The sequence below is a fragment of the Haplochromis burtoni genome, unplaced genomic scaffold (genome assembly GCF_018398535.1).
Source record: "Haplochromis burtoni strain Fernald_Lab_line unplaced genomic scaffold, NCSU_Asbu1 Contig_18, whole genome shotgun sequence".
In the NCBI taxonomy this organism is placed as follows: domain Eukaryota; kingdom Metazoa; phylum Chordata; class Actinopteri; order Cichliformes; family Cichlidae; genus Haplochromis; species Haplochromis burtoni.
This window is the reverse complement of record NW_024582379.1, coordinates 1,612,230-1,635,958: the sequence shown is the minus strand read 5'-3', so window position 1 is coordinate 1,635,958 and position 23,729 is coordinate 1,612,230. Positions and strand designations below refer to the sequence as shown.

The 23,729-nt window shown below is 40.7% G+C and overlaps 1 protein-coding gene across 5 annotated transcripts in view; it reads left to right on the top strand.

The window, feature by feature from the left end:
• Window positions 1–21,994, top strand: part of agtpbp1 (ATP/GTP binding carboxypeptidase 1) — a 28,552-nt gene extending 6,558 nt beyond the window's left edge. For 2 of the 5 annotated variants that reach the window (XM_014331385.2, XM_042218348.1), the window contains exons 4-27: window positions 312–379; window positions 1,977–2,040; window positions 2,246–2,392; window positions 2,792–2,923; window positions 3,094–3,187; window positions 3,312–3,349; window positions 3,627–3,835; window positions 3,956–4,133; window positions 4,408–4,449; window positions 5,963–6,057; window positions 6,457–6,573; window positions 6,868–7,634; window positions 7,722–7,805; window positions 7,968–8,057; window positions 8,226–8,374; window positions 8,564–8,651; window positions 10,550–10,694; window positions 11,095–11,245; window positions 12,116–12,296; window positions 12,511–12,640; window positions 13,024–13,155; window positions 13,656–13,832; window positions 15,615–15,766; window positions 19,508–21,994. In XM_014331385.2, the coding sequence (XP_014186871.1) occupies window positions 312–379; window positions 1,977–2,040; window positions 2,246–2,392; window positions 2,792–2,923; window positions 3,094–3,187; window positions 3,312–3,349; window positions 3,627–3,835; window positions 3,956–4,133; window positions 4,408–4,449; window positions 5,963–6,057; window positions 6,457–6,573; window positions 6,868–7,634; window positions 7,722–7,805; window positions 7,968–8,057; window positions 8,226–8,374; window positions 8,564–8,651; window positions 10,550–10,694; window positions 11,095–11,245; window positions 12,116–12,296; window positions 12,511–12,640; window positions 13,024–13,155; window positions 13,656–13,832; window positions 15,615–15,766; window positions 19,508–19,667 (3,590 nt within the window). In that variant the 3' untranslated portion in view covers window positions 19,668–21,994. The other 3 variants (XM_042218349.1, XM_042218350.1, XM_014331399.2) reach the window with 3 other exon arrangements.
• The last annotated feature ends 1,735 nt before the right edge of the window (window positions 21,995–23,729 follow it).

The window sequence follows — 23,729 nt, the reverse complement described above, 5'->3', positions numbered from 1 at the left end:
GTATGGATTTAAAGAGGTGGGAAGATGAAGAAAGAGTAGGGGTTGTTGCAAGACCTTGTCACCCTTTTCAGCTGTTCTTGAGCAGGTCAGTATATAAACAAAGACTGGTTGAGGACATGGTTGTAAAATGTGCCTTAAAGATGGAGTTTGTACTCACTGAGAGTTGCAGGATTTTCTAACTGTGAGTAAACTAGATGTTTTTACATACTCCAGTATAAATTACATTGTGATTTCCAAAAAAATCAAAAATTGCAGTGCAAATCTGTTAGCCTTCACTTTTGTGTTCATGTTGACTTTGCTGTGCATTACAGAGAAGAGTGGAAAAGAGGTCATGTCCAAAGGCTCCAGCGGCATGGAAGTCATCCTGGCTTCACTGGCGGTCAGTTCACAAACAACACTTGAGTTCTTATGCATTTCAATTGTTACTGACTTGTTGAAGAGAGCTTTTTGTCAATCTAAGTGAACAATAATGTTTAAGAAATTTATTATAAAATCATTAAAAAAGATATTACTGTCATACAGTCATGTATATAATATAGTTCTAAGGATTTACATATCAGAACACATCATTAAAAAGTTGCTTTGTTATTTTGCAAAAACAAAAAATCATAATGCAGAAGCACTGTGTGAAAAACTAAGTAAACCCCATGATTCAGGAGCTTATAGAACCACCTTTAGCAGCAATAACTAAGTAATTGTTTTCTGTATGACTTTATCTGTCTCTCACGTTGTTGTGGAGGAATTTTGGTTCACTCTTCTTCACAACATTGGTTTGGGTCATTGAGGTTTGTTTGCATTCGTTTATGCATCTCTCTCTTTGGGGCTTGCCACAGCAGTTCAGTCAAATTGAGGTCTCAACTTTGGACCATTACAGCACTTTGACTCTTTTCTTTTTCAGCTATTCTGTTGTAGATTTGCTGTTATGCTTGGGATTAATGTCCTGTTGCATGATCCAGTTTGGGCCAGCTTTAGCTGTCAGAGAGATGGCCTTACATTTGACTCTAGAATCCTTCGTACTGGTACAGAGGAGTTCATGTTCCACGGAATGATTGCAAGGTGCTTCGGTCCTGTGGTTGCAAAACAAGTCCAAATCATCACCTCCTTCATCACCATGTTTAACAGCTGGTATGACCTGTTTGTGCTCATATGCTGTGTTTAGTTTTCACCAAACATGGTGCTGCACATTACTGCCAAACATCTCTGCTTACGTCTCATCTGTCCAAAGGACGTTGTTCCAAAAGTCTTGTGGTTTGTTCAGATGTGACTTTGCTAACCTAAGAGTGTTACTGTGTCCTTTTTTTAAGAGAAGCGGTTTTTCTCCTGGAAACCCTTCCAAACACGTTGCACTTGTTCAGTCTGTTTTCTAGCTGAACTGTTATGAACTTTAACATTTAACGTGCTAACAGAGGCCTGCAGAGACAGTTCAGATCACATTCAGATCAACTCAGATCATTTGAGCATTAGATGGTCTGACCTTGAGGTGAATCTCCTTGGACCTCCACTCCTGGGAAAAATGGCAGCTGCTTTGAATGCTTTTCATTTGTGAAAAATCTTTCTCACTGACGAATGAAGGACTTTAAATGACTTTTAATTATCTGGAAATGGCCACGTAACCCTTCCCAGAGTGATGGACAGCAACAATGTCGTTTCTAAGATGATTGCTGACATCTTTTTTAAACACACAGCTGGATACTCCAGACCAGCAAACTGCCAAAATGTCTGTTTTTATAAAGATTCTGTGACCAAGCACCTGGCTGCTACCTATCCTCTTAATTCCTATAGATGCAGTAAGGGTGTGTGTAGTTTTTCACAACCTGACTTGCATTATGACTCAATTTTCTAGGACCTTGTTCCCTGAATTCAATTTGGAATTAGATTTCACACTTATGTAGAGTAACATCAAGGTAATTACACAAATTTCTCAGATTTACCGTGCAAATAATTTTTAACTAATGTATTATTTGTGACTGTTACAGAACAGCAGAGATGTTCAGACCACCCTGAACATCTTGTATATTCTTAGTGAGCTGCTGACTGTGGGTGAGTGGAGTTTTTTTTCTTCTATTTTTTGTTCACCGAGTTTGTTCATGCTCTAACAACACAATGAATTGCTAAACATGTGAACTTTTTGATTTTTGTTACCAATAAATTGTTACATGGTGTTAAATTACACTTTTTGATTGGATTAATAATTACAGTATCTAGTTCATGTGGTTCTCATGCTCTCAACCCTTTTCTGTCTCAGGCAGGGGTCGCAGGATGGGAGTGTTTGTGTCCAAAGGAGGAACAGGAATATTATTCCAGATCCTGACCTCTGCCAGCAAAGAGTTGCCTCCCAGTGAGGAGCTCATGCTACAGCTTCACTCACTCTTAGCCAAGGTTGGCCCAAAAGGTAATGTCGCAGTCCAACACACACACAGACTGGATGAGCCAGTGATTGTATTTTTGTCTTATTTTTGTTTTGCTCTGGGCATCATGCTTGTAAATGAAGAGTGTTATGTTTACATTACGAAAAGTTTTTGCTGACACCACATGTGTAATGTTTATTTTAAAAGTATGTTGAAGTTGTACACCGATGATGTCCTTGTGAGTGTTCTGTTTTCACTGCCTTTGCTATCAGTGTTAAGTGGATAAGTGAAAAAACTTTAAGCCATTTGCAGAAAAACAACAACAAGCAAAACTGATAACAAGTCCTCTGTTCAGAAACAAAAATAGAGGAAAGGTACGGAAAAATCAAAAGTTTCTATTGTTTATTTACTGAGCTGGGACATTGGACCCTGTGTGTGTCCAGACAGAAAGTTTGGTGTGAAGGCCCGATTGAGTGGAGCTCTGAACGTCACCATCAGCCTGATCAAACAGAATCTACAGAATGCCAAACTCCTTCTGCCCTGCCTGCAGGTTCTCAGGGTTTATTCGGCCAACTGTAAGTCCCCGTAAACTCTCACAGTATATATTATAATCTCTAATGAAGTTCCAGCAAAGTAGTCCCAAAAAATACTACAGAGTCCCAGACAGCAGCTGATAAAAATAATTAAACTGAACTGGCTGTGTTTACTTCTAAGTTGTGCTTGATTTTGATTTCTACTGTAATAGCGGTGAATGCAATTTCTTTGGGCAAGAATGGAGTAGTGGAACTGATGTTCAAGATTATAGCACCATACAGCAAGAAGAACACCAGCCTGCTCAAGTGAGTGTCTAACTGTCAATGCTGGCTCCTTTGCAGCCCTGAAACAGCCACATTCATATGCCTCTGGCCATAGTTGTGTCATATTTGCTGTTGGACCCCATCTTTTTTGTTTTTAAATCAACAGGGTAGCTCTGGATGCACTTGGAGCACTTCTCAAATCCAGTGAGTAATTTAAGTTTGTAGCATTAAACAGCTCAGTGGTCCTTAATTAGTGTTGTTTAATCCTTTGCCTGTACTTCACTTATTGTCTTTTCTGCTCTGGAGCACAAAGTGTAATAGATCATTCCACATAGACTTAAAGTTTAGTGTCACGTGACTTTCTCCTATATACTATATGCTTATTACTGCTTTTATTTTCATTTTCTTCTTCTGTCCCGCCACACAATTGCAAAGTGATATGTAGCAGTGGTTTCGCTTCTTGTTTCAATTCCCTTTTCAGAAACTAACGCTCGTCGTGCAGTGGACGGCAGTCATGTGCCCGCCTTGCTGGCTCTGTACCTGGATTGGCATCGCAATGACGCACGTCATCGTCACATGTTGATTCGCAAAGGGCTGCTGGTCTGCCTCAGGAACATTACCAACATCAAACTTGGGAGAAAGGCATTCATAGAGGCCGATGGCATGAGGATCCTCTACAACACATCTACCGTGAGTAAGAAAATTGCATGTGAATGACAAGAAGTTAAAGCATGCAAAACAGAACTACTTCACACATACACAGGTTTCGGTCTGAGCTGCTCTCTGATTTTTCTGTGGCTTTGTTTCTAGGAGTGTCTGCCGGTGCGAACTCTGGATCCACTGATCAACACTTCGAGTCTCATCATGAGGAAGTGTTTTCCTAAAAACCGTCTGCCTGTTCCTACCATTAAATCAGCTTTCCACTACCAGCTGCCTCATGTACTTCCAGTTGGACCTGTGGCACAGCTGTACAGCCAGCCTCCTGGGGGTGAGAGCTCAGGACACACACACACACACACACACACACACACACACACACACACACACACACACACACACACGCACAGAGTTCACAAGCGTGTGGCCCAGCTTGTCACTGTGTATGTGCACGCCTTCCATCTATGATTATACAGTATGGGCACTTTTTTAAAATTGCTGTCCTAACTGCTAGATTCAACACGTTATACCATACAGACGGATAAATAATACTAAATGGCTAATGACAACATTCATGACACTGCTGCACACAATGTGCCTTACAGGAACAACAAGTCACCAGCTCAGCAACAAGCCCTTAAAGAAGGGTAAGACGTACGTAACCCTCAGATTATACAGATTCACTATTTCTTTCTCATTCAGCTCACGTCATACTTGACTAAACTAACACATGACATGTGTTGGTAATAAAGAGCACATTGCATAGTCTTGCTTTCCCACTAGTAGACATACTGTATGTTCTTGCATTTAACTCAGCTAATTTGCTTCCTACATCATGTCCACAGGCTGCGCGATGAAACATTTGAGCTTCTTTTCTTTTCTCATAAGGCCCTTTCTCACCGACATGTAAAATTGTGTAAATGTTTTATGCGTTAGAAATATATTTTTTGGACCTTTTATTAAAGCAGCCATTCAAACGGACCAAATAATTTTACTCGACGGAGTTGAAACACTTATTTCTTTGAACCAATCTCAATTTTCCCTGATGTTTCGGATCCAAATAATCAGATCTCTGGTCATTGGCAACAAGTGCATTCATGGCTCAAATCCAAAGCTGTACTGTATTCTGATGCTGATTCTGATTCTGAATATGCAACGACATTGAAATAATAATAAAAAAAAAAAAGATTTTACCTCAGACACACAGCCGAACACTACTCCGACTAACGTGGCTCTCTGAAATGATTTCTGTACTTCCTCATATATGATTCCAACTCTGCTAACAAGACTTCAAACTGCCCCACTGACATCCTGAAATGTACAAACGCGGCTGGGATACCGCTTCCACTCCTGGACCAAACCATAATACTCTCCCTGCTGCTGTGTTCTCGTGAGAATTGGATGAACCAGAATCCTCGTTTCTTCCTTCTCTTCATTTGGAAGATCAGGGCCAGCTCATCATCAGCTCAACTTTTCTTTTTTTTTCTTTTCTTGACAGTCCTTTTTTTGAGGATGAATTTTTTTGTAAAAACGCAACACCTTCTGTGTTTATATATTTTACGCATCAAATTCAGATTCATAAAATTTTGAATTTTCTTTTTGTTTTTACACAACACGTTCGGTGTGTAAGGGCCTTTAGTCTCAACTAAAATTTTAAATAAAAAAAGCTCTATTACATTCTTTTTTTTTTCCAAGTAGCACTGTTCGTATTTGTATTTTTTAAAAAGAAGGTTACCAAATACTACCTCTGTTTTTGGTTTATTGCAGAGTGTAGAATCAAACAGGAACGCTGTAAAACAGTGATATACATTAGTTATTACAGCATCGATTGGTGCTGACTCGTTTATATTCCTGAAAACATGTCTGTGAGCTTTTGAATTTGTATTTGAAGAAACGTGCTCAGAATCTCTTCTTTCTCTTGATCACCCATCTCTTGACCATGGCTGCTCACATCTTTTTGTTAACATTTCCTCTGTTCTGGGCATAGCATTACAACTCATTGACCAGAATCCTCTGGGGGGGACTGCTGTTCTGGTCATGTGCTGGCCTCTTTCACATTTTCAGAAATAATAAGCCCCCCTCCTCTCTCTCCCCCAGCGTGGGCAAAAGACAAACAGAAATGTCAGGGGAATAATTTCTGCGTATGTGTGTTGTACCCAGTGGATGATGTGGTGGATGACAGCGACGATAATGAGGAGACGGAGGCAGAAACTGATACTGACAATGAAGAGGATGAGAAAGCTCATCGCACTTTGGTAATACCAAATACTTGCATGCATATGGGACATTTCACATGACAACAGTACACTAACATGTGGTACACTTGTTCACTATGGCAAGCATATTGCCTCTATGTGATATTAGATTCACAATTCAACTTTGATAGCACTGGAAATTATAATATCATTGTTAGTTTTGTGAAACACAAAATCGTACATTTTCACGAGTCATACCTAGTCATTGATATCGGAACTTTCCTAAATTTCCAGTAGAGGGCAGTCATAATTTACCAGCCATTTTTGAATGCTGAAATCACTTTGTCACCCATATCTGGTGAACCTCATAAGAACTAGATTGGAGCTGTCTTGACAGAGCAAATACAAATGTATAACAGGCAATTTGAAGTTTTTCTTCCTTTGTTTCCTGTCAATCAGAACGATGACATAGAGACTGACCTGAACAAGCTGCATCCCACAAAGAGCCCTGGTCGTCCATTCGAGGAATTGAGGGTATATGAGAGATTCTTTCTGGAACTATCTGAAGACTTTCAGGTCAGTATTTTCTACACGGCTCCATGGTCCTCATAGTTCTTTAAGACCTTGACTCTGTGCTTGCATGGTGTTGATATTGCATGATGGGTAGGTGCCTAAAACTTTGCATATGTGTCCGTGTGTCAGTCTGTTTATCACATTGCAAGAGTTCAACAAAATTGTGTTATTTATTATATTTGTGGTGTCGACTGAACATGTAATATTTACTAAAAATCCTACTGGCTGACAGGCAGCAGTCTGGTCTAGGCATTCTTCAATGCATGAGCTGTTAACTACAATATATTGTTCCTGCAGGGGTATAACTTTGAAGGCTCAAAAGGTGCCTCTTCTACTCCTTCATCAGGATCCCTTTCTTCATCATCATCCTCAGCTCGATCCACTCGTCCAATCATAGTGCCCACAGCTCAAGCCCTGTCCCCAAAGCACATGGCGACACCAGCCTCTCAGGAGATCTGGAACTCTATCAAAGGACAACACACACAGCCACCTGCCTCTGCCACCTCTCGAACCCCCGCTGCTTCTCTAGCATCTCTAGAACTGGACACGATCCACCTCACCAAGGACCATGACAAAAAAGAGGAGACTCACATTCCTACCCCAGATGGGCATACAACCTTATCCTCCTCCATGCATTCTCCTCAAGGCCAGATGATAGAACAGGGACTACCGCATGCACTGGATTGTGTCTCTCTAGAAGACAAGGGGGCTCTGAATGTAGAGGACGGTTTAAAGGGAGTGAAACAAGAGGGATCCCCAGTCAGTGCTACAAGACACATACAGTCACCTCTGCTGTTGGGGGATATCGCTACACGTCGCGTGGGAGGAGGAGGTTCAGATTGTGGATCAGAGGGTGCTGAAGATGAGGGAGGGGAAGGAGCGGTTCTGGAGGTGCCTGACACAGCCCTCCTCCTCCCGCTGCATGACCCTGACCTATACGTGGAGATGGTGAAGGGGACACGTTCTGTCCCACAGTACGCTGAAGTGGCTTACCCAGACTACTTTGGCCATGTAGCCCCAACTTTTAAGGAGCCCCTTCTGGAAAGAGTTTATGGTGTACAGAGGTGAGAGGTCATCCTTATTAATAAGCAATTGAAGAATATTTATCCTTTTAGTCTGTTAGCAGTTTCTTTTTGGGTGTTACGCTGCAGATCTAAGATATTCCAGGACATTGAGAGGTTGATTCACCCAAATGATATCCTGGATAAAGTGGTTTATGACTTGGACATTCCCAGGTGAGCCTTAAAGCTTTTTATCAATTAGGGTTAAACTCATGTAAAATGATGAATTTTGTTTCCATTATTGAGCATTTGCAGTTAAGTGGTACTAACAAAAGCTACTTTTCTCCTTATAATTAGAGTTGTGCCATTTACTGTATATTAATTTTTATGTTTCAGTTGCCCTGTTATTGAAGACAGTGGTGAATCACTGAAGTTTAACTCTCAGTTTGAGTCTGGTAACCTCAGAAAGGCAATTCAAGTTAGAAAGTAAGTACTTAATACTCAATGGAGTATACAGTGTTACAGACACTACTCTGTGGTAAGCCGTGTGTGACTTCACTAATGTTAAATGCCTAAAATGGTCTAGATGAGTTTTCTTTATGATTGATGATGTTTGGGCTCATATTTAGAGTTTATTCTGTGGTATCTCTTCAGGTATGAGTATGACCTTGTGTTGAATTCAGACATCAACAGTAATCACTACCACCAGTGGTTTTACTTAGAAGTGAGTGGGATGCGTGTTGGGACCACCTACCGTTTCAACATCATTAACTGTGAGAAGTCAAACAGCCAGTTCAACTACGGTGAGAAGAATAACAGTCCAACCTACAGAACTTTTATTTATTCATTTGTTGTAAAGATTTTTATACAGCAGAAATGGAATTGGACTGTATTAAAGGCATAGCAAAAAAAATTTGACTGTAATTTGCTTGAGAATTTGCACAGCACAGTTTGACTTATTTTGTGTTTGGGCTTTCTCCCTGTTTGTGTAGGCATGCAGGTGCTGATGTACTCGGTGCAGGAGGCAATCAGTGGCAGACCTCGCTGGGTTAGAACGGGAACAGACATCTGTTACTACAAGTAGGTGCAATCATATTGTAGTGAAATGGGCAAAATTGAGCAGAAAATCAAATGCTCTAAAGCAAGAGTAGACTTGCTGCTTTTATTAGATGCACTTTTTCTTGTTATTGCAGTCACATAGCACACTGCAGATTGGTGGAGTTAGGCATGTAGACGACCAAACTGAGCATCAGAATCAGGATGAAAAGTGACTCTGAACATGGCATAGTTGTTGGTACAAGACAGGCTGGTCTGAGTAGTTAAGAAACTGCTGATCTACTAGGATTTTCACACACAGCTGTCTCTAACCCAAAAAAGATATATATATATATATATATCTAGTGAGCAGCATTTTTCTCGGTGTAAATGCCGTGATACCACAGGTCAAAGGGCAGTGGCCACACTGCTTCAGTGTGATGGGAGGGTAAAATTACCTCAAATAGCCATTTGTTACAACCACGGTGTGCAGAAGAGCATCTGTGAAAGCACAACATGTTGAACCTTGGGCCAAGATGGGCCACAGCAAGATAAGACCACATGTGGAGCCAGTTGCTAAGAACAGGAAACAGAGGCTCAAATTTGTATGGTCTCGCCAAAATTAGACAATGTTAGATTGGAAAAACTTTGCCTGATCTGTTTCAGTTTCTGCTGCGACATTCGGAGGGTAGGCTCAGAATTTGGCATAACCAACATAAAAGCATGAATCTGTCTGGGCTTATATCAACTGCTCAGGCTTGTGGTTTGTGGTGTAAAGGTGTAGGAGTTGAGGATTTCTTAGGCACACTTTGGGCCCTTTGGAGAATAATTAAAGTATTGTTGTTTGTCCATAGCTTTATGATCATCTTCTGATGGCTACCTTTGAAAGGATAACGCACATAAAGCTTTAATAGTCTATAACAAGTGAACATGACAATGGGTTCACTGCCCTCAAATGACCTCAACAGTCACAGGATTTCAGTCCAATAGAGCACCTTTGAGATGTGGTGGAATAACTGATTGACGTCATGGATGTACAGCACCCGTGTGACACCATCATGTCAATATAAACCAAAATCTCCATCATGAAGAAGTAAGGGTGGTCCAACCTGATTCTCACAAGATGTACCTAATATGGTAGCCACTGAGTGCATTTGATCATATATTTTATAGCTTCAGCGACAAAAGTTATAAGGTATATTTTCAGAGAAAACTAGGATTTACAGTGTAGTCATTGCCTCGCCCCAGAGGAGAGACCTTGCTTTGACAGTTCTAATAAATTAACAGCAGGAGCAAACCTGTTTATGACCTTTTTCTCTCATCTTAACTGTAAATTTTAGGAAAAGGGTGAAAGAAACTTAAAAGAAACTCAGGTAAATGAGAGACTAGTGTCATTCAAGAGGTGTTGGGCTAATCAAAATGAATTTAGCAGCAACTAAATGTGGACATATATCCAAGCACCAGGTGACATCCAAAGGCTTTTCTATCTCTAACAGTGTTCACAGGCCCCTGCAATGTCTTATGTCCATACCATTGAATTGAAATATATGCTGAATATTCCAATATATATATTAATCCATTCTTTAAATCAAGTGAAGCATAAATAATATTTCACAGCAGGTGTCTTCACTTCATGCAACATCTGAAATAATAAAGCTATAACTTTCTCTTTTGGTTAGTTTTCCACAGCTCACATTAGGCCAGGCATATTTATTATAAAAATAACTGCAGTGCCATCCAGTGGATTCAGGTAGTCATTCCATACTACAACTTCTAGTATAGCTTCCAGTACTTGCTCAAGTGTTTTTTGACTGTGATTCCACGTTTACTAGTTTCCTATGTATTGTCCTGCAAAGATTATGCAGAGATCTCTAATGAAGAACTAGAGTGTGTGTGTTGTTGGCGTTCAACAGATACTCACGAAGTGTTCTTGCTTCTCGTAGGAATCACTTTGCAAGGAGTTCCATCGCAGCTGGTGGTCAGAAAGGAAAATCGTATTTCACTCTGACCTTCAGCACAACCTTCAGCCATAAAGATGACGTCTGCTACTTTGCCTATCATTACCCTTATACATACTCTACGCTCAAGGTATTATTGTAGCACTAGAAGACATGTGTAACCTCAAGAATACTGAAATGGGTCTTAGCATGCGCTCGTACAGTAATTATCACTCTTCCTTTGTTGCTACATCACAAACCTGTAATCTGAACCCTGATGCAGACCACTATTAGCTCTCAGTCTACTCTCTGTCACTTATCAAGAGAATGGGTACATTACATTTTTTTGCATATGTCTAGAGCTGCTTCACGGAATTACTTCAGCAGTTAAACCCAATCTAAATCACTTAATTGTGATCAGCTCATTAAATAGCCAGTAGAATAATACAACCATAACATGTAAGAATAGAAACATCCAAAAGCTCTGAGGGTTCAAATGGAAGCTGTGGATGGGAGTGGGTTTAAAAGCTGCAATTTGTCATTTTGCGCAGATGCACCTGGCCAAACTGGAGGCACTGAGGACCCCTCATATCTACCTGAGACAGGACGTGCTGTGCGAAACCCTCGGGGGGAACATCTGCCCCCTTCTTACCATCACTGCCATGCCCGAGTCCAACTCAAATGATCACATCTGTCAATTTAGTGAGTAAATAAATGTAGATCCATATGGAGATTTAGTTAAAGTTATTTGGTTAAAGCTATATAGCTCTCTCTAGAGTTGGCAATAAATGTCAAGGAAGCAGTGCTGTGTGGTTTTAAATGTCAGAAAAATCTGGAGTCGATAGATTTTGCAAACTGCTGGATTCATCATTTTGTTTGCACTCAGGAACTTGTGGAAAGTATTGATATTGAAGGTTGTTTCTGGTGAAACAAAGTTAGTTCAAACTTATTTGGGCTCTAGAAAGTTGAAATCATTGAGTTATCCAATTAAAATTGTCAAATGCGCAACAAAATCACAATAATGGGAATCGTGTGTATGTAAAAGAAGTCCAAAGTGTTTCATTGCCAGACACTCTGATTAAATCACCTAAAACAGCCTTTCAGATACACCTAATTTGTCATCCTTAGAATGAAGATTATTCCTGACTGCTGGGAGCAGTCTGTCTAACAAAGTAAACTGAGCCTGAAAGTCCAACTTACTTGCTTTTATGAATCTCCTTGAGTATCTTGTAGCCTATTTAAGCAGATAAAACTATTTCAGAGTCTGTTAATGGGTAGATTTTTGATCCACGTGAGGTTATTTTATCACAAGTAATCTGTCATTAGTTGGTGATAATTTCTTTGGGTCCTTTAATTGAAAAACCTCCCCAGTAACTGATAGAAATGACTAGTACTACAGTAAAACAGCCTTGAGGTATCAGGGCATACTCTTATTTTCCAAATAGCTTTGCACTGCACTGATGTTGTTTTTCTGCTCTGAAAAAACTTGAAATTGAAGATTTTTTCCTTCTCATTCCATCTCCCTGTGCTCATGTTTGTGTTGCACTTTTTTTTTCCTTTCTCGCTCTTCAGGGAACCGTCCATTGATCTTCCTGTCTGCCAGAGTGCACCCCGGAGAGACCAATGCCAGCTGGGTAATGAAGGGCACGCTGGAATTCTTAATGGGCACGAGCCCACTGGCAGCCAGCCTGAGGGAGGCCTACATCTTCAAGATAGTGCCCATGCTCAACCCTGATGGAGTTATAAATGGGAAGTGAGTAAAAAGAAATGGAACTAAATTAACGCACGCTCATAACTCTCAAGTATACACACCAACGACACACACTCTGCCGAGCCTGGGCCTGCACGGTGGCCACAGCTTTACGTTAACACACATCAAATCTTGTCTTGAAGGATTCTCTAGCTGTTGCTCTGTTGTGCTCCACTCTGTATCCTTCCCCTCTTCTGCCATCTCCTTTCTGCTGTAGTCATCGTTGTTCTCTGAGTGGGGAGGATTTGAATCGCCAGTGGCAGAATCCCAATCCTGAGCTCCACCCCACCATCTACCACACTAAGAGCCTGCTGCAGTACCTTGCACACATACAGAGGGCACCACTGGTATGACCTCTAATTAACTGGAATTACTCTAGGGGCGTTTTCCACTTTGCGACACAATTTTTTTTTTCTCCATCCAGCTGCACATTCTGTTTGGCTGCTTTTTCACTAGATTTCACTGAACTTAACATCTGTAAATAACTGCATTATTTTATTACAGATATAGTTACCATAAACTAAACCCTGTGCTCGCCTCTCTGCTACATATAATTTTATTTACTGGTATATTGCAATGGGTGGCAACGTAAAGGCACAAAGAGGGGTGAGGCTGTTATTCTTTGCAAACTGACCAGAGAAAGTCATTATTTTATAACTCGAGTCTCAGTGTCATGGTTAAAAAAACTATTCAATGTACTTCTTTTCCGTCTATGTGTGTGAATGAACAGGTATTTTGCGACTACCACGGTCATTCCAGGAAGAAGAATGTGTTCATGTACGGCTGCAGCGTAAAGGAGACAGTTTGGCAGTCCAATATCAGTGCTACATCGAGCGACTTGCACGAGGACCTTGGATACAGGGTGAATGCCAGCAGTACACACAAACTTCTCTTAGACTTGCCCGGTTTCTGAAAGTACAGTTAACATATCAGTGGATATTAATTGGGCTGAATTTGAATCACCATTATTAAGTTGTGCTCGTATTACTCCAGAAAAGACATGCCATCAGTCGACTTATAATTACACCAACACATAGTTAATGCTACATATTAACTATATTTAAGATGTTGATTTTAGTAAGTACATGTTTGTAATGTTACCTGTTCTGTTTGTTGACTTTCTTTAACACTGTCACCATGTCTTAATAAACATATTCAAATGGGTTTAAACTCATTTTGCAAAGGCAAAAAAAAGTGGTAACATCAAAATGTTTTTGTCTGCATTTGGGAATGAAAACCCCAAATTTGGGGGTTTGCATAACTATAGCTTTTATCGATTCCTGTCTGCACCCCTAGCACACACACGCACACGCCTACACAAAGACATTCAGACTTCTCAAACACTTTTTATATGTTCTTCAGACCCTTCCCAAGATCCTGTCCCAAATCGCTCCAGCCTTCAGCATGGCTAGCTGCAGTTTTGTTGTGGAGCGCTCCAAAGAGGCAACCGCCCGCGTGGTTGTCTGGCGAGAGATCGGAGTGCAACGCAGCTATACAATGGAGAGCACGCTCTGCGGCTGTGATCAGGGCAAATATAAGGTATGGGTATATTTGTTTATTCAGTATGGATTGCTACCGAACACTAGTATTAAATTGGTACCGATACTAGACAAAGAGTGCTACTGTACAGTCAGTCTTTATCTAGCATAATAACAATTTAGACTTCATTTTAACAGAGCTGTAAGAGCTCTGCTCTCATGACAACACTTCTGTGCTGTCCTGTCATGTAGATGGGACAGGCTGTTCAAAACTAACTTTTGCTACATTTAATGAAAATTCACTGATTGTGAAGAAATGGTTTCATTTGAGCAGGTGCCGCCCACCTCTGGAACGAATTTCGAACACAGTGTTCTTATAATAAGCAGAGCAGCGAGTTGCACCCATGCAGAAAAATACAGTTGTTTCCACTTCAAATTAAATCACTACTTTTAATGTTCCTATTTAATGAAAAGCTCCAGCCAACAGTTAATTTTGTGATAATTAAATAATTGCTCATAGTTATTCATACAGTTGCCTGTAGGGAGATTACTGCAGCTGTTGGCACCTGAGGCACATTACCAAACAGCCCCACCTGCTTACTCTGGTGAGGTTGGCAATGTGTAAAACTTATGATTATATTTTACATTAACACATGTGCAATCCAGCAATAAGAGTGCAGGTAAGATCTTAACAGTACCCATCCATTGTATGGACAAATAAAAGACTTGGGCATTTTATTGTAGCTTAGAGTAATGACCCTGAAATTAAAATGTTCTTTTGAACAAGCTTGTCATTTTCTCAGAGGGAGGTGCCCCTCTGCTCCTCTGCATGCCCACCAGGTGGAGCTGCGGTGCTGTTTGTCTTTGCTTCTTCTCAGTCCTTTCTCTTTCTTCCCTTTTTGACTGTGCTGCCTCCCTTTCTTCTTTCTAACTCCATGGTGTTCCATCCCAGCTGACTTCCTTCCTATTGATTCCTGCCAATGTCAACATCTAACACTGAGTCCCACAATGCCATTTTGGCTCTGATTAAGACCCCTACTGGTTTTCATGAAAGTTTTTGTCCAGATGTGCAGGAACTAATGTCTCCTGATTTGTGGCTGCATATGTCTGTGGCCAAGTTTAGATGTTCCTCCTTCTGTTCTGCTCTGGGGGGGAGGGAAAGAACATGAAGGGTTTTTTGGAGGGGTCGGGATTCGGGGTGAGCTGAAGGTTAGTGTGTCCCTGTGTGAGTTTGCATTTGCTTGTACGAATGAACTGTGCAGACTTTGTGTGGGTGTAGGAAGGGGTGCGTTTGAATGTGTGTCCCTGAAAATGAAATAAATGATCATGTCTCCACATGAAAAGTTTTCTTACCAAGTGCTTGGCCGCAGCGAGAATTGGGGCGTTTGAAGCTGGACAATGACTCTATCCCCAGGCTCCAGAGCAGCTTTAGAAAACCCACAGCAGTCATTTTAAACTAGATTTCACTCTGACCTTTGCAGTTATTTTTGAATATGTCAGTATATTGAAAGTACTTGCGAGTATGTGTGTGAGTTTTTAGTTTGTTTTCTGGTGAACGTATCGAGTTTAAAATCTTGGGCTCAGGAGGTACAGCGGGCTGTCCAGTCATCTCACGGTTGGTGTTTCAATCCCAACCCTCTCCACTTGCAAAAGTTCCCTGGTGTTAGACACCAAACCCCAAGTCGCCCGCTATCACAGCCGAGCACCTTGCACTGTAGCACTGCCGTCATTGGAGTGTGTTTGAGAATGGATAATTGAGAAACACATTTTAAAGCACTTTGTAGAACCACTAAGAACTGCGCTGTGTAAGTGCAGACCATTTACCATTTAGCGTTTTCTCCAGGGTCTTCAGATCGGCACCAGAGAGCTGGAGGAGATGGGAGCTCAGTTCTGCGTGGCACTGCTGAGGCTGAAGAGGCTGACCGGGCTCCGGAACCACCAACACCTACTGGATTTGGAGAGCGATATTATTGGGACACAGTCCAAAGTGGTCAGGTTAGTATTGTGGAAAAAAGCCATGACTCTGTGCAGTCATCTGAACAAGCCACACACAGCTGTGGAATTTGGTCTTATTGAAACAATACAGCAAACAAAAACTATTCTCCTCATTAACCTTTTTCTCCTTTTTGTTTTAAGTTTTTCAGCTTTTTGTTTCTTAGCTGTTGAGTTCTTGTCCTCTTGCAACCTTCTCAAGGTATCTGAGATATTGATAATGTTTTCCGTGACCATAAATCTACCTGGAAATGATTACAGACTGCCTTCTTTTTTTATCTGCACAAATATCCTCATTACTGCTAGACACGTTCCCCCTCGGCGCTGATTCTCAACGGTGTGACTGTCATTCTGGCTCTGAAGCACTACTCAAGAAACAAATGAAGGCCTGAATTTATGCAGGGCTGCTGTGAGCATCATTGAAATTCTACCAATGATCATGTGCGAGGAATATAATGAAAACTTTGGTCTGAGAGGGAAGTGGTCATGAATAATTGTCAGTAGCATCATTATTTCTTAAAACAGCCAGAAGATCTCTTTTGATAAAACCATTTACACCTACACAGTAGAGTTGTTAAGGGGCGCGTGAAGTAGTTGATGGTGCAGGGTAGTACATGTGCGTGGAACGTGGAGATTAGCCTCCCTCCATAGCTGGAATACATTTGCAACAAAGTGGGAAAGCAGTTTATTAAAGTCAGTATCACAGCGTGTCCTCATACAGCCTAAGTGTCAAAGGATGGTAAAACTGAATGTCTTTATAGTTCAGCTGTTAAGATGAACTCTAATCTTATCGGCCTTTTTATTCTATAGTTATATTCTTTATAGTTCTTGTGTCAACGTGTTCAGTTTGTTGCAGTAGTGTACAGTAACTTCATTTCTTATGCTCTCATTCCCCAGTGCAGTAAAGGAAAGGATACAACTGCAGTATCAGGCATAGGATTAAAAGAAAACTTACCACGTTTGGTATTTGTTTTGATGTTTTCATATAGAGATAGATAGATGGTTCATGTATAGATTTGCTGCTGCTCTCTATTTTACTCTGTCGTAGACTATATGAGGTGCAGTCCTTGGCTTCTCGTGCACCTCCGGACCAGTTTTCAGCGCGGCTGCTATTTTAAGATTGCTCCTTGAAAGTCTCGTTCTGTCCCTCGCGCTTGTGCGTCGGCGATGCGCGCTGGATCCTCTCCAGTGTGTCAAAATGGGAGCTGTTCAATTTGATTTTTATCTCGGGCAAACTGACAGTCACAGGGAGCCAAGTCTGGTGAGTGGGAAGGGTGGTGAGCGATGATTATGTTGTGGTGGCAAAAAACTTGTGCCTCTTCAGTGCGGCGTACGCCGTCACACAGTTCCACGTATTACTGTTCGGATCACCGAGTGCACCTGCTCAGGCGTCTCAGGACCTTGCAGGAAAACTCAGCCTTCAGTCTCACCGTGTGGGGTGACCTTAAACTGACGTACCATCTTTAGGTTTGGAAACTGCTCGGGCATAACCGGAGACCCAGCTGTCATCACACGCCGCAATCTTTGTCGTCTCTGCACAAGTTTGAGCTCTGTGGCGAAATTCCAGATATGGAAGTGGTTAGAAGTATGGAAATAGAACTAGACTCCCAAGCAGCAGTATTAAAAATGAAAGCCTCTCTGAAAGCGTCCCAGAGATGCGTGACAAGTTAGCACATTTAAATCCTTTTCTAAAGAAAAATTATTTTTAACCTTTTAATCGGACCTCATGTTGGGCTGTCGGACTTTTCTCACCGAACCCAGCGGACCTGCTATAATTAGGAAATTATGACGTATCTGTCTGACAAACCAACATTAACTAAAGTTTAGAAAAAATCTAATCTACATCAGAGTTTTATGGGTTAGAAAAAAAATGCAATTTTAACTCTAAATTTAGTGTCCACCTCTAAATACAGACTCATTCAAAAACCATAGTTGCACTCAAGTTTTGGGCATCTTCATCCATATTTTAGCAAGTGACAGTGAGTCAGCACTGCTCTTCACCCTAAAAGAAGAAAAAAGAAATCACCCAGTAGCTTCATGCATTATCTAATCACCTCGATTGAAATGACCAGTTCAGAAATATGAGGTCGCCACAGATTAGATTGTACTTAGTTCAACACAGCCAATAAATTATTAAGCTTGGCCAAACCCAAGCCGTGACCACCAAGGTTATCTTCATTTCTTATTTTAATACATTAGCTTCTGCTTTGTTAAAGAAGTCGAATCCAAGTGATGGCTCTATATTCCAAACCACTTAATGCTTACATCTCTTTCTCCCTGCATCTCCTTGTCTCTCTGTTACTAACCTACTCTACTCTCATATTGATATATTCATTCATCATTTATGTGTCTGATCATTAAGGGACTCCAAAAGTGTTTGTGTGGCTGTGTGTGTGTGTGGGCATTAGTACCCTCTGGGATTGGTCGCTCTCATCCTGGATTTATGGCTTTATTCGTGGGGCTTGGTATAGTACCACTTACCATTTAAGAGTTCATCACAACGATGATATTGTGGCCACTGGGATGTGTCTTCAAATAACTGGAGTGCTTAAATGGGTGGATACGAGCAATGGGGTGTGTTTTTTTTTTTTTTTTTGTGCGCATAAGAAAGGACCAGAATGATTTAGAAGGTTCTGCAGATGTGGAGGTTTATCCTTGTGTGACTGAGGGTAATTTGGGTTTTAATGAACATATATGGATTTGTATATTCAGACAGACGGTATATGGAGATGACTGCAATTTGGTGGATACACAAAATGGGTGTGTGTGTGTGTGTGTGTGTGTGAATTGGTTTGATATTTCTGTAATGGCCTGAAATGGTTGACACATTGCTTTCATTATCTGCTTGGACAACATGCATTGCACACGCACACATTACCTCATACACATACACGTTTGCTGTACATATACTGATGCGTAATTTCTCAGTCTCTGTCTCTCTCATCCACTCATACTCAGGCGAGCTTGGTGGGAGATCATTGTCTGAGCCCCCCTGATCGACTGTCTCCCTGGGATCACATTTCAGACCATTAACACCATTAAAAACCCACTAAAGCCACTAAAACCTCAAAGAACCAGCAAGCATTTAACCATTAAGACCGACAGAAAAAACCCAACTGCCTCATTGGTCAAAGCAGACATTTAATGTGTGTTAGCGGTCTTTACGTTTTTATGATTTATAAATGTTATATTAATATGTATAATTGTTTTGCAGAGTTTGCGTTTGCTTCTTGTTCTGTGTTTAAGCAATTACTCTTACCGGCAGGATCTGATTATTTATGTGGCATTTAACAGTAGAAATGTGAGGAAAGAGAGCATTTCCTCATATTTAAGGTCACAAACTGCAGCAGTTTTATGAATATATCGGTCATTTAAGTCATATATCAAGCAAAAATGTTAAATCTAGATTCTCAGATCTTTTTTTGCTGCCTTTTCGTTTAGAAAATTTTTTTTTTAATCAAACTTTGAAGAAAAGACTAAATTTAATAGTGAGTCCAAGATAATCACTAACTCCATCAGCAATAAAAATAATGACCTGTCTTACTGGTATATTATTTAAATTAAAAATTAAATCATGCCTCTGACTAAAAACATCACAAAATAAACGTTTTATTTATTTATTTTTAAATGAAAGCTCCTGTTATGTCTTGATTGTGCTTTCACAATTTGAACATTGCCATTCTTCCAGTTTAACCATCATCCATGACACGCGTGGCAGTGACTCTTTATTTTGTTACCCGGCAGCCCAACTACTTATGTGATGGAGGAGGACGAGCCGTCCTTTCTGGAGGCTATAGACTACAGCGCAGAAAGTGACAATGAAGACGCGGAGCCCGAAAACGAGCACGGCAACAACGTCCACGAGAATCCCGACCACCTCGATCAACTGTCCGACTCGTACTAATCGCAGGGATCAGCGCTGCGGGGTTAATCTCATCTGTACCTGGCAGTTTGAGCTTACAAACAGCTGGTGCCTGGGCTTTTAGATGATCTAAATTTAAAGATTTCACAGGTGACATAGCAACACTTCTCACATTGACTGCTGGATAAATAGCATAGATTTAAACCTGACCCTGTTGTAAATACAAATCCAAATGGTACATAAGCACCACACAGGTGTGTGTCGACCTGATAGATTTACTCTTGTCTATGCGGCTGACGTGCTGCTCTTAACGGTACTCCACCTGCCTTTCACTTCAGATAGACTGATATAAGCCACAGTAATACAAAAAATAAAGCTTCTAATGAATGTTTTCACCTTTCACTACCAGAATTTAATCATCATGAACTGTAAGCCTTGACCTCAGACACCATATAGCCTCTGAGATTCACATATAGCTGCACAGGGCTGCAACCAGCAGGCACTTTGGACATTTAACTTGAACCCCGGTCCACTCGCTGCTCCTTTTTTATCACCTCCAAACTCACGCTGAAGCTTTCTGCCAAGGTTGTAGTTGTATAATAGAGCCAGTGGCTTCTGTAGGCTTTGAAAGCCCTGTCATCTGTGACGCTGTGTTTGATAGAAACACTTCTGCAGGTGATTTAGGGAAACTGGATCTCCTTCACTGGCCAGCACCGAGATCCAATCTGCCTGCCTTCTTATTTCCTCTTTCTAGCTTTCTTCATTGTTGCCCTGCACTTTAACTTTGTATTCATTTAGTTTGTTCAGGCCTTCTTTGCTTGTCTCTTTCTTTTCTTTGAGAAGCCAAGGTATCACTGTTGAAATGGGATGGACAGATGATCAAACAGCTCTCATATCTTAACATCATTTGAACAAGAACCAGCTCAGATGTAACCAGACTTGAGCCGTGACCTTACTTCCTTCCCTCTTCGGCAACGCGACACGTGGGCCGATCACCCATGTGCTCTCTGCCTTGCTTTATCCAAAACCGAAGCTATTCATATCACACACAAGCAGAATGTTCACGTCTTTATAAAGACAAACCTTGTACAGTATTTAAAACGTGGATGTAAACACTGCAAACTAACATCAGTGACACATTTAGGTGGAATGTATAGCATCCACATGTCGGTGTTTTCATTGTTTTTTATGAACCGTGTTAGTATAACAAAGTAGTGATGAACAAGAAAGCATGAGCTGCACAGAGAGCAGAAAATCCTTGTGCACTTTGGACAAACACAAATCACACAGAACAAAGACAAAGTGAATGCGAGTAGTGTGGAAACCTCATCTTTAGTCACCTCGTTTGTTTGAGCCCAGCCCAAAGCTCGACGGTAACACTTCTCTTTTGTCTATACTGGAATGTTTTTCCCGTCGTTGTTCTTTCCTCTTGTGTGTATATTTTGTGGAGTTGTGTAGGACAGACCCATGCGTAAAAACAGATGGTGCTGAGTATCAAATTGTTTTTTTCCCTGCTCATAGAGATGTGTTTCTGTTGTACAGGTTGATTTGTTTGTTTGTTTTTTGCTTGCTGTTTTTAAATTATTAAGTATTTTTTGTGTGATGCTTCCTGTACGTACATTTTTCTGTGTGGGTGCAGACTGTGTGTGCACATTTGCAGGAGTTTAAGTTATTCCATTATTCTGCTCAGCTAATGCTCTTAAAGTGTGTTTCTGCTTTCAATTTGATTATCCACTCTAACTCGGCTTCACTCCCCCAATAATTTTTTCGCTCCTCTCTTTCCTTCTAAACCCATTTCACTCCTCTGTTTTCTGTCCTTTGCTTCCTTTTAAGTTTTGTTTGGGACATCTTAGAAACACAGCATTATTGTCGTGCGTGTGCATGTGTGTGTGTGTGTGTGTTTGAGGGATATCCACGTGTAATTTCAGTATAATATGCGATACGTGTCTGTCATATTTCTGTCTCTTGCAGCTTATGTGCAATGCTGGGCTGCGTTTGTTGGGATAGTTATTCATTTTAAGTTGATTGTACTGCAGAAAATAAAAGCTAAGACTGAATACATGGGAAATAAAATGTGAATATGGTAAACTGCTGCATTTTATTTATTTCATATTTAGTTTTTTGTTCCTGAACTGTACACTTTTCACTGTGATACTGACGTGTGTTTTGTGAAACTTGAGTGAGCATGAAATTCACATAAAATCTGTCCTCATGGAAACATTTCTCTTTGAATTTAATAAAACAACTGTAATTGATCCTAAAGATATGAGAAGCAAAACACATTAAAAGAGCTTCTTTTCAGGCTGTGTTGACTTTCAAGCTTGTAAACTCTGGTTTTGGTTTCAATAAATCACTGCACCCGTTTCCTGTTTTGCTAGCAAAATATAAAGAAATGAGGGGTGTCAAGTCATTTGCACGGTCCTGTATCTGACAAATGATGTGGCTTGCAGTGTGGTTAACTGTCCCAGCAGATATTCCAAGAAGTCGAAGTTGCATTATTTACTTTTTTTTTTTAATTGACTGTGCAGGGCATCCACAGATGCTATAGATCAGCGCTCCTAACTGAGATTACTAGGCATAGTTATAGATCAGCACCCAGCCTCATGTAAATATGTTCATTTCAGGCTTCAAAAGAGGCCAAGACTTCAGAATGTCAGTCCATTAAACTGTGGTTAAGATCCTAGTTAAGCTTTTATATACAGCGGTTTTTCACTTGATGTCTTTGACAGACACTCTTCTAAATCTCAGCATTAGAGTGATTGTATATAAACAGCCCGTCCAGCTTTGGCGCCATGCACACAAATCATTCCAGTCAGCTGATGGGGGGAAGTTAGCTTGTTAATAATGGATTACTGGAGAGATTCATGTTGCTTCAAATCTATTGTAAAACCAGAATCCTGTATGGTTGCTTTAGTTTAACCTGTTGACATTAATAATACTTCCTAATATGTTGGGGCCACAATTGTAGAGTAAACATCACCCTCGATATCTAAACAAATTACGGGTATTATTCTCTATCAAATACAGGGCAAAGTTTTAAAACGCTTGTCTAACTGAGTAACTTCATTTGGTCTGGACAAATCGAGGCACATTTGTTGCATTTTTTTTCAAATTTGGTGAAAATTTTCACGATGATGCACTGCAAAAACCCATCAACTTGGACTCTCGTGATGTCACCGGCGGTCAGAAAGGGAGTACACGGTGACTGTCACTGAAGCTATAACTGCGTGGTTCAACTTTGTGTTTAGAGGGACAAAAAAAAAAAGAAGAGCTTGGAAAAAAGTGAACAAAATCGCAGCATTTCATGGTAAGTTCTGGTGATATGTTTCAACTGCTGAGTCAACTCCGACACAGAAGAGATGATGCTACCATGGTGTCAGCCACTGGTTTGTGAACACCTGTTTTGAAGCCTCAGGTTGAGTTTTGAAGCCAGATGTGATGATCGAGGGATGGATCTTACTGTGAAACTTAATAAATCAGGAGCGGAGTTGGGACGCATTGGCTTAATCCTTTATACTGGCTGTGATTGTACTCTGGTCCCATTGGGAGTCATTGTGGGCTTACTTTGGAGATAGCCTTAAGTAGCTGCTAGAGGAAGTGCAGTCCTCGGCACTTTAGCGTTGACTCCGCTTTTCATTCCTTTTCATTTGAAATGTAAAAGAAAAGAGAGAGTTAGGAAATGATTGATGATTGAATGAGCACAGAGATTCTTCTCTAATATAAGAGAGTACAAGCCAAAACGCCGTCATCTGTGCATTGCTCACCTCTCTATAACGCACTGAGAAGTTTTCACATCCACAAATCCAAACAGATCAGAAAAAGGTCAGCGACTTGCTAATTCTTTAAACATCCCCTACAGGCATGCTGGAAAATATACAGCACAAAATGCTTGGTAGTGGAAAACGAACCCTGTACGCGTGTCATGTTTTCCCCTAATTATAATAATAATATCATATTTATATCTGGAATGGAAAGACGCAGAGGACCTTGTTCCTCTTTAGGCAGATGTACTTATGAGGATAATAAAAAAAAGATAATGTTTCTGTTCCCACACGAATTCGCCAGTCACAGGTTGGAAAGAGGAGGTTTTGAAAATCTGATGAT